This window comes from Hemiscyllium ocellatum, chromosome 19 (genome assembly GCF_020745735.1).
Source record: "Hemiscyllium ocellatum isolate sHemOce1 chromosome 19, sHemOce1.pat.X.cur, whole genome shotgun sequence".
Taxonomy (NCBI): Eukaryota; Metazoa; Chordata; class Chondrichthyes; order Orectolobiformes; family Hemiscylliidae; genus Hemiscyllium; species Hemiscyllium ocellatum.
In genome coordinates this window covers 5274548-5286114 of record NC_083419.1, presented here as the reverse complement: position 1 = coordinate 5286114, position 11567 = coordinate 5274548, and the positions used below count along the sequence as shown (strand labels likewise).

Here is an 11567-nt window from a genome sequence, read left to right as displayed (position 1 = left end):
CCTCAGATGCTGCCTGACCTGCTGTGCTTTTCCAGCACCACTCTGATCTAGACTCTGATTTCCAGCAACTGCAGTACTCACTTTTGCCAAGTTGAATTTTGAGAAATCTGTTGAGAAATCTAATAACAGTGGAGAAGAAACTGTTGGTACATGTGGTTAAGCTTTTGTATCTTCTACCTGATGGAAGAGGTTGGAAGAGATTATAACTGGGGTGGGAGGAGTCTTTGATGATGCTGGCTGCCTTTCCAAGGCAATGAGAGGTGTAGATAGAGTCTGTGGATGAGAGGTTGGTTTGTGTGATGGTCTGGGCTGTGTTCACTACTCTCTGTAGCTTCTTACAGTCCTGGGCAGAGCAGTTACTGTACCAAGCTGTGATGCATCCAGATAGAATGCTTTCTATGGTGCACCTGGAAAAGTTGGTGAGAGTCCTTATGGACATGCCAAAGTTCCTTTACCTCCTGAGGAAGAAGAGGCATTGTTGTGCTTAACTGCTTAGAGTTCTCTGGTTTCTCCTTTTCAGCAGTGTCCATTTCAAAACGAGCCTTTCCAAGACACACTGACAGTTCACTCCCAGTACAGAATTTAAAATCTAAACACACACATTGCTTCAGCAAACACAATGACCTTTCTAATCATTAGATCATCATCAGGGTTCATATATTTTTTCCTTCTCATTTAATTTCAACTAACCCAACAAAGTTTAGTTTAATATCTGTAAGGCACAATCTCAGAATAAACATTACCCTTTGAAGATAGAGGATGAGTAATTTCTTCTCTTAGAGGGTGGAGAATCTGTGGATATACTGACCATAGAGCGCTGTCGAGGCTGGGTCATTAGTACATTCAAGGCTGAGATAGATTTTTAATCAGAAAGAGGAATTAATGGTTATGTGGAAAAGGCAGGAGGGTGGAGTTGAGAGTTATCAGATCAGCCATGATCTCATTGAATGGCGGAACAGACTTAATGTGCTGAATGGCCAACTTCTGCTTCTAGATCTTATTGTTGTGCCAAATGGCCTGTTTCTGTGCTATAGATTCAAAGTAAATTTTGTGTAAACCAATGTAACTCTTCAATATTTTAATAAAGTTGGTGAAATGCTTCATGGTAAAGTAAACTCTTAACATAATAGCCCAGTGTTAAATATAAAAGATGCCCAAATTCAACAAAGCACCTCAGCCATGACTTCAAACATTAATAGTAAAGTTTACAAATATATGTTAGAATAACATATGGTTGAAAGACCAACATCTGCTTTTGTTTCTTATGTTCCACGTTGTGAAACATATCAAATCAGATACATATGGGAACTGCTATGAGTGTTGATTGTCTTTACCTTTTATAATACTGGTAACTTGGGTTAAGGTGCTGAGAACTTCCTCAGTATCTGGATTTCACAATGCAATTGAAAGGTCATTAACATGATAAATCTGTGACAATACTTACAATTCCAGAATTTCAATCTTTTAGATTAAAGTTGATTTTACCACTATTTTAAAATAAACATTCAAAAGTCATCAGTTCTGATTTGGTTTGATTGTCATGCTAAGTCTCACAAGATGTGTTTGCAACAGGATTTGGCTGCAGGTTATACTTATAGCATCAGAACATCTCTCTCCATTATTTAACAAATTAAAACAGAGAACGTTACAATTAAGAGCAACAAAATTATGTTTTGCTGTAATCCGCTTGCAGTGCCAAAGTCTTGTAGAGCAACATTCGAAGATGACGAGCCTTTGGCTGGAATGTTGAAGTGAACGTCAAAGACCATTGCAGAGAAATTTTGCAGGTTATTCAAAACCTGCAACTCAGTTATATTTGATCCAACTCCTGGCACAGTAACCTTGAAGATAAAAAGTTACAAGATTCAGTTTGTTAGATTTCTATTGTATCACTATCAACAACAAGATATTTTCCTTTGAGATCGAGTAAATTACTCAACACACAATTTAGAACAGTTTTAACAACTGAATCTGAAAGGTTAGTGGGGTAGTTTCTATGGTTTGATTTTAAGAACATATAATTAATGAAAGAATCAAGACAGGAATGAGAGAGTAAATTATAGTTTTGTATAAAACATAGAACTTTGCTTCTATTAACAAATCTTCTGATTTCTGGATTAATGTTTGAAAAATATGTGTATTTTATCATGGTTCCTGGCTTTCTATTACTCACAGTATCTGTTTAGACTAGTAGCCTATTTTACAGGAAACGCATGCAGTTGGAGCAGGTGATGAAGAACACAATGGCATGTGGGCCTTCATTGTGAGAGGATTTGAGTAAAGGAGTAAAGTTGTCTTGCTGCAATTATTTGGATGGTGTTAGATTGAGAAAGGGGGAAGGTGCATTGAGACCTGGGTATCTTGCTGGAAGTAAGCATATCAGCAATGAAGAAGGCAAGTAGTATCGTGGCCTGGGGTGGACAAGGTCAGAAGGCAGGTGACGCTAGGTTATTGTCCAACAGGTTTATTTGAAATCACAAGCTTTCAGAGCATTGTTCCTTTGTCAGGTGAAGTGAGATGAAGAGTATGATCTTTTGATCTCTCTGCCCATTAATTCTGTGCTTCTCTCTCATTTCACTTAACAAAGGGGCAATGCTTTGAAAGCTTGTGATTTCAAATAAAACTGTTGGACAATAACCTGGTGTCGTCAGACTTCCGACTTTGGCCTTCATAACAAGAGGCTTCGAGTACAGGAGAAAGGATAGCTTGCTGCAGTTGTACAGGGCCTTGGTGAGACCACAGCAGGTTAGGCAGCATCTCAGGAATAGGGAATTCGACGTTTCGAGCATAAGCCTCGAAACGTCGAATTCCCAATTCCTGAGATGCTGCCTAACCTGTGCTTTAACCAGCAACACATTTTCAGATGTGATCTCCAGCATCTGCAGACCTTATTTTTTACTTGGTGAGACCACATCTGGAGTATTGTATTCAGTTTAGGTCTCCTTATTTGAGGAAGAATGTTCTGGTTATGGAGGGAGTGCTCAAAAGTTTACCCCAGACTGATTCCTGGTTTGGCAGGACTGATGTAGGAAGAGACACCAGATGAGTTAGAGCTATATTCACTGGAGTTTAGAAGAATGAGAGAGGATCTCATAGAAACCTATAAAATTCTAACACGAGATAAATGAGGGATTGATGTTCCCAATGACTGGAAGTCCTGAACCAGGGATCACAGGGATACTGAGATTTCTTCATTCAGAGAGTGGTGAGCCCATGTCAAACATTTAGTGTAGACATCTGACCCTTGCTTGAATTCCTTTGTTGATTCTTAATTTCTCTACATTTTGCTTCTTTTTTTCTTGAGGATCATAGAATCATACAGCACAGAAAGAGACCATTCAATCCACTTTGTCTGTACTGGCTCCTGAAAAAGCTGGCCAGTCAGTCCCATTCTCCATCCTATCTCCATAGCCCTCTAAATTCATTACTTCCCAATATATATTCTCTTTTGAAACCTTCTATGAAAACTGCCCCCGCCATTCTCCGAAGCAGTGTACTCCAAATCCTAAAAACTCTCTAAATAAGGGAGTTTCTCCCCTCGCTCCTAGCTCTCTTGCTGACAATCTTGAAATTGTAAGCTTTAGTTACTGACATACCAACTAGTAGAAATAGAATATTTTTTTTACCCTGTCAAAATCGTTCATAATTTTGAACACCCAGTAAGGTAATCTCTTAGGTTAGGATATCTGGTTCGCATGGATGAGTCGGACTGAATTGTCTGTTCCCTTGCTGTATATCTCTACGACGCTTAAGAGTCACCAGGCTCGAAACGTTAACCCTGCCTTCTTCCCACTGATCCTGCCAGACCTGCTGAGTTTGGGCAGCAATTGCTGGTTTTGTTTCAGAATCTCCAGTATGCCCTTGTTTTATTTTATCACCTCTTAAATATCTATGCTCATTTTTTCAGCAGTTGTTCGAATTGGAAGAGCAACATCACGGTCCAGAGGCCTGACAGGAAAATAAATTTTAAAAGATATAAAAGCTTTCCTTGGGAGTTCAGCATTCTCCATTTTCTCAGCAGCAGTTGGAGTGGGAGGAGCGACAGCGAAGACCAGAGGCCTGACAGGAAGGAAAGTTTTAAAAGATATAAAAGCTTACCTCATGTACAGGTAGCACTCACTGAGCAAGAGTGAACATGGGACTGCTGGGTAAGTGAGGCTTAATATTTGGGTGGTTGCTTTACTCAAAACACTTCTCGGATAGTGTCTCCCACCCATCCTTCTCCTCTAACCAAAAATAAGGTTCTGTGCATCAGTTTAGTGCATCACTAGTTTATCTTTTTTTAAGATTTTCAGTAGTCTTGTTGAGAATTTAGAATAGTGGGAATGGAGGTTAGGGCAGTTGAATATTCCTCCTGCAGAATGTAGGAGGTAAGGGTCACTGGTTGTCTCTCCTGACTGCATCTGTGGAAAGTGCATCCAACTCCAGCTGCTCAAAAACAGTGTTAGGGAACTGGAGCTGGATAAACTCTGGATCATTCGGGAGGTGGAGGGGGTTATTGAAAAAGAGTTACAGGAAGATAGTCACACCTCAAGTAAAAGAAGAAGATAGATGGGTTACCGTCAGGGGATGGAAAGGGAACCACCAGGCAGAGATCCCCTGTGCCCATTCCCCTCAACAAGTATACTATTTTGGATACTGTTGGGGGTGGACGACTTACTGGGGTAATCAATGGGGCACAGGTCTGTCCCTGTTGCTCAGAAGGGAAGGTGGAAGAGGAGCAAAACATTAGTCATTGGGACTCCATAGTTAGGGGGACAGATGGAAGGTTCTGTGGGAACAAAAGAGATTCACGGTTGGTATGTTGCCTCCCAGATGCCAGGGTTTGTGATGTCTCTGATCGTATTTTGGGGATCGTTGAGGGGGAGGGGGAGCAGCCCCAAGTCATGATCTTCATAGGCACCAATGACATAGGTAGGAAAAGGGATGGAGATTTAAGGCAGAAATTCAGGGAGCTAGGGTGAAAGCTTACAGCTAGAGCAAAAAGAGTTGTTACCTCTGGTTTGTTACCCGTGCCACATGCTAGCGAAGTGAGGAATAGGGAGAGAGAGGAGTTGAACACATGGCTACAGGAATGGTGCAGAGGGAGGGTTTTGAATTCCTGGATAATTAGGGCTCTTTCTGGGATAGGTGGGACCTCTGCAAACAGGATGGTCTTCACTTGAACCCCAATGTCCTTGCGGGGCGGAGGGTGGTTGTTGGTGAAATTTACTAATTCTGTTGAAGTGGGTTTAAACTAATTCAGCACGGGGGGGGATGGGAACTAAGGTGTAGTTCGAGTATACAGGTGGTTGAGAGTAGTGAGGTCAGAACTAAGACTTCAAGATTGCAAGAAGGCACTGGTAAGCAAGAGGTTGGTTTGAAGTGTGTCTACTTCAACACCAGGAGCATATGGAATAAGGTGGGTGAACCTGCAGCATGGGTTGGTATCCACGATTTTGTGGTCATTTCAGAGACATGGATAGAGCAGGGACAGGAATGGTTATTGCAGGTTCCGGTGTTCAGATGTTTCAGTAAGAACAGAGAAAATGGTAAAAGAGGGGGTAGTGTGGCATTGTTAGTCAACAGCAGTATTATGGTTGCAGAAAGGACGTTGGAGGACTCGTCTACTGAGGTAGTATGAGCTGAGATTAGAAACAAGAAAGGAGAGGTCACCCTGTTAGGAGGTTTCTATAGGCTTCCAAATGGTTCGAGATGTTGAGGATCGGAGAGCAAAGATGATCCCTGATAGGAGCAGGAGTGACAGGGTAGTTGTTATGGGGACTTCAAATTTTCCAAATATTGACTGGGAATACTATAATTCAAGTACTTTGGATGGATCAGATTTTGTCCAATGCATGCAGGAGGGTTTTCTGACACAGTATATAGGTAGGCCAACAAGGGGCGAGGTCATATTGGATTTGGTACTGGGTAATGAACTCGGCCAGGTGTTAGATTTGGAGGTAGGTGAGCACTTTGGTGATAGTGACCACAATTCGGTTATGTTTACTTTAACAATGGAAAGGGATAAGTATACACTGGAAGGCAAGAGCTACAGCTGGGGGAAAGGCAATTATGATGCAATTAGACAAGATTTAGGATGCATAGGATGGGGAAGGAAACTGCAGGGGATGGGCACAATTGAAATATGGAGCTTATTCAAGGACCAGCTACTCCATGTCCTTGATAAGTATGTACCTGTCAGGCAGGGAGAAAGTTGTCGTGTGCAGGAGCCCTGGTTTACTAAGGGGAAGTTGAATCTCTTGTCAAGAGGAAGAAGGCGACTAATGTTAGGATGAGATGTGATGGCTCAGTTAGGGCGATTGAAAGTTCCAAGTTAGCCAGAAAAGACCTAAAAGAGAGAGCTAAGAGGAGCAGGAAGGAGACATGAGAAGTCATTGGCAGATAGGATCAAGGAAAACCTTAAGGCTTTTTACAGGTGAGTGAGTTTTGCAAAGATTTATAGCTCAGGTTGAGGTTCTGGGTGTAGGTTTGCTCACTGAGCTGGAAGCTTCATTTTCAGAAGAAATGGTGAAGAAATGTCTAAAAACGAACCTTCCAGTTCAGCGAGCAAACCATAATCCAGCTTTTTAATAGGTATATCAGGAATAAAAGAATGACTAGAGCAAGATTAGGGCCAAAACAATGACTACAGATGCTGGAAACCAGATTCTGGATTAGAGGTACTGGAAAAGCACAGCAGTTCAGGCAGCATCCGAGGAGCAGTAAAATCGACATTTCGGGCAAAAGCCCTTCATCAGGAATACACGCAGAGAGCCTGAAGGGTGGAGAAATAAAAGAGGAGGGTGGGGGTGGGGAGAAAGTGGCATAGAGTACAACAGGTGAGTGGGGGCTGGGATGAAGGTGATAGGCCCGGGAGGAGGGCAGAGCGGATAGGTGGAAAAGCAGATATCTTCTTTTGATGTTCATGGTCTACAGGAATAATGCCAGAAGACTGGAGGATAGCAAATGTTGTTCCCTTGTTCAAGAAGGGGAGTAGAGACAATCCTGGAAGTTATAGACCTGTGAGCCTTACTTGGGTTGTGGGTAAAGTGTTGGAAAGGGTTATAAGAAATAGGAATTATAACCTTCTAGAGAGGAATAAGTTGATTAGGGATAGTTAACATGGTTTTGTAAAGGGTAGATCATACCTCACAAACCTTATTTAGTTCTTTGAGAAAGTGACCAAACAGGTGAATGAAGGTAAAGCAGTTGATGTGGTATATCTGGATTTCAGTAAGGTGTTTGATAAGGTTCCCCACCATAGACTATTGCACAAAATACGGAGGTATGGGATTAAGGGTGTTTTAGCGGTTTGGATCAGAAATTGGCCAGCTGAAAGAAGACAGAGGGTTAATGGGAAATATTCATCCTGGAGTTCAGTTATCAGTGGTGTGCCACAAGAGTCTTTGTTTTGGGTCCACTGTTGTTTGTCTTTTTTATAAATTACCTGGTTGAAGGCATAGAAGGATGGGTTAGTAAATTTGCAGATGACACTAAGGTTGGTAGAGTTGTGGATAGTGAAGAAGTAGGTTACAGAGAGACATGGGTAAGCTGCAGAGCTGGGCTGAGAGGTGGCAAATGGAGTTTAATGTGGAAAAGTGTGAGGTGATTCACTTTGGAAGGAATGCAGAGTACTGAGCTAATGGTAAGGTTCTTGGTAGTGTAGATGTGCAGAGAGATCTCAGTGTCCAGGTACATAGATCCTGGAAAGTCGCCACCGAGGTTGGTAGGGTTGTTAAAAGGGCATACAGTGTTTTAGCTTTTATTGGTAGAGGGATTGAATTTCAGAACCATGAGATCATGTTGCAGCTGTACAAAACTCTGGTGCTGCCACATTTGGTGTATTGCTTACAATTCTGGTCACCACATTATTGGAAGGATGTGGAAGCTCTGGAAAGGGTTCAGAGGAGATTTACCTAGGATGTTGCCTGATATGACAGGAAGGTCTTACGAGGAAAGGCTGAGGGACTTGAGGCTGTTTTTGTTACAGAGAAGAAGGTTGAGAGATGACTTAATTGAGACATATAAAATAATCAGAGGGTAGATAGGGTGGATAGTGAGAGCCTTTTTCCTCAGATGGTGATGGCTAGAACAAAGGGTCATAGCTTTAAATTGAGGAGTGATAGATATCGGACAGATGTCAGAGGTAGTTTCTTTACTTAGAGAGTAGTAGGAGCATGGATGCACTGCCTGCAACAGTAGCAGACTTGCCAACTTTAAGAGCATTTAAATAGTCATTGGATAGGCACATGGACGAGAATGGAATACTTAGGTTAGATGGGCTTCAGACTGGTTCCATAGGTTGGCGTAACATTGAGGGCCAAAGGGTCTGTACTACGCTGTAATGTTCTATGTTCTATATGTTCCAATTTCTCCAAAAACTTACCTTGCATCTAAAATCTCTCATCTGGTATTATTCCAGTAAATCTCCATTGCATTCTGTCCAAGGCTTTAATATCTTCCTTAAATAAGGACCTCAGAACTGAACACAATACTCCAAATGTTGTCTGACCAATGATTTACCGATGACAATGATTATTTGATGTGTGGGGCCATGGAGAAGGGAGCTTGTAGTGTTTTAATGGTGCACACAAGCGAAAGATGACATTGTGGACCAATCAATTGTTTTATTCCCTGTTTCTCTATATACAAATCTGTAGAAATCACATCAAAGTGTCCAACAACATTAAAAGGGCTGCAATGCACAAATCAAGTCTTTTTTTCAGATTATGACTGTGCATGTGTTTGTGTGTGGTATATTGAAAGAGTGCACACAGCAGTTCTTTTGGGAGCTAGTACAGACACAATGGCTGACTGGCTTCCTTCTACACTGTAAAATTCTACGATAATCCTCAACAGAGAGTACACACACACTGGGAAGGTGAAGGCAGTGTGACATTATTGCTGGACTGTTAATCCAGAGATCCAGGTCATGTCCTGAGGAGACAGCTTCAAATCCCATGATAAATGGTGAAATTCAAATTTAATAGAAGTCTGGAATTAGGAGTCTAATGATGACCATGAATCCATCGTCTATCGTCAGGGAAAATCCATCTGGTTCACTAATGTCCTTTAGAGAAAGAAACTGCCACCCTCTCCTGGTCTGGCCTACACATGATTCCACACCCACAGCAATGTGGTTGGCTCCTAACAGTCAACTGGGCATTTGGGGATGGGCAATAAATGCAGGCCTAGCCCAGATCCCATGAATGAATATAAAAAAAACTCCAGCTGGAATGTTTTGTTCAAATTGCAATCAGGCAATCATACTTTATTTGAACTGAGTGTTGAAAATTAGTGTTTAAAATATAGAGTCATAGACTTGCATGGCAAGGAAGCTGATCCTTCAGTCCAACTTGACCATACCAACCAGATATTCTTGAATCATAGAATGCCTATAGTTTGGACCAGGTCATTTGGCCCAACAAGTCCACACCAATATTCTAAATTAATTTAGTCTCATTTGTCAGCATTGGCCTATATGCTAAACTCTTCCTATTCATATACCCATCCAAATGCCTTTTAAGTGTTGTAATTGTACTAGCCTTCACCACTTCCTCTGGCAGCTCATTCCATACATACACCACCCTCTGCGTGACAAAGTTGCCCTTAGGTCCCTTTTAAATCTTTCCCCTCTCACCTTAAACCTATGCCCTCTAGTTCTCGACTCTGCAACATCAGGAAAAAGACCATAGCTTTTAATCCCATCCATAATTTTGTAAACCTCTATAAGGTCACCCCTCAGCCTCCGATGCTCCAGGGAGAATAGCCCCAGCCTGTTCAACCTCTCCCTGTAGCTCAAATCCTCCAACCCTGGCAACATCCTTGAAAGGGTTCAGAAAAGATTTACAAGTTTCACAACATCCTTCCTATAGCAAGGAGACCAGAACTGCACACATTATTCCAAAAGTGGCCTAACCAATGTCCTGTACAGTCGCAACATGACCTCCCAACTCCTATTCTCCAAGCACTGACCAATAAGGGCAAGCATACCAAACACCTTCTTCACCATCCTGTCAACCTGTGACTACAATTAATCTCAAGATCTCATCTTGAAGAATGTTTCAATATAAAGTGCTGCAAGATGAGTGCATGTAAATGTTTTCCAGAAACAAAATATTGTAGATCGCTGAAGCTCAGCTCACTGGAAACTAATTCTTTGAGTGAATGGAGCAGACTTTGCTCGCCTAATTTCTTCAAACGGAAATACAATGACAAAGAAATGACAGTTTCAAAGACTCAGTCAGAGCATAATAGGCTAAAGAGTCTCATATGTTGCTGATTTCTACACAGAGGTCTTCAGATCTTTCAATTTTGTTTTAAAAGACATAGGACTTAACCAAGACGTTTTTTTAAAAGCTCCTTGAAGATCTTCTGAGATCCTTATGTCACTTCATCTTGACTTTTACATAAAACCACTCACTGAACGCCAGTGATATAGGTCATTCTACCTTGTATGCATGTATGTTCAGTTTATAAATAGATACTTTTTAAATCTAAAGGCTACAGTACAAAGTCAGTGCTGAATCTTGGAGTAAATGCTGTATTGCCCAGCTGAGCCCATTACCTGTTGAGTGACAACTCATCTTTCCAGAAAGAAGGATTGAACGGTCTGCCTGTCTGCATTAATTATAAATACAACAAAATACTGCAAGGTAGATGTGACTAGGCACAAGAGTCATTCGTATAAATTGAGCTTACATTCACAGTATATAATCCAGGTAACAGGAGTCTGTAATATTCACCCCATTCATTAGTTCGAAAAGGGTATTTGTTTTTTCTGCCTTGAATCTCTACTTTTGCATTTTTTATAGGAGTACCATCCACGTTCAGGACTTGACCTTTTATACCTGCATAAACAGAAATGATATTAAATAATTATAAAACAGCCCTAAGCGTCAATTCAAGGAGTTTCATGGAGAGTTTCTATGTGAGATAACTCTGCTGCTCACATTATTATGTATACATACACACTGAGGGCATGTGTAAGGAAAAGCCCTTTGACCCAATTAACTCTGCACCAGCAAAAAAACCCTAAGTTTTCTAATCCTATTTTCAGGCATTTGGCACTGTAGTGATTGGTACCAGGTGGACCTTGTTAATTACAATTACTTTGATTACCCCAATCAGGAAAGCCTTGGATGACTAATGTTACTAGGAGATTAGAATCTCCTCAGTTGAGGACTGACTCCAAACTGGCTGACCACAGTCAGTGTTCTGTGCGCTAGCAAATAACGAGTGACTTGGTGACAGGACACTGGCCTCTGTGCATTTATTTCACCAATGCTGTCATGTCAGGTGCATCTGCAGGAGACAAGATGAGGGCCAGTATGTCTCTTCCTCTTTGTTCCATAACCATCTATCACAGACCTCAGTCTCACAGCGATGACCTCAAATAATATATAATTAGGAGACTGGAATTTCCTCAGTTGAGGACTGACTGAGCTGGCTGGCCACAGCCAGTGTACTGTGCACAACTAAATAATGGGTGACTTGGTGAAGGGATACTGGCCTCTGTGCAATTATTTCAGGCCCACAGCCTTGTATCCTTGCTTTCACAAGTGCACATCAAAATACTTCTGAAA

General features: G+C 41.5%; 1 protein-coding gene across 1 annotated transcript in view; it reads right to left on the bottom strand.

Moving 5' to 3' along the window:
- The window catches only part of LOC132824844 (carboxypeptidase M-like), an 81422-nt gene continuing 69855 nt past the window's right edge, over positions 1-11567 (bottom strand). Inside the window, exons 8-9 of the mRNA XM_060839621.1 lie at positions 10684-10832; positions 1-1841 (exon numbers count right to left, since the gene is read on the bottom strand). Of these exons, the coding sequence (XP_060695604.1) occupies positions 1623-1841; positions 10684-10832 (368 nt within the window). The 3' untranslated portion in view covers positions 1-1622. The remainder of the gene's footprint in view (positions 1842-10683; positions 10833-11567) is intronic.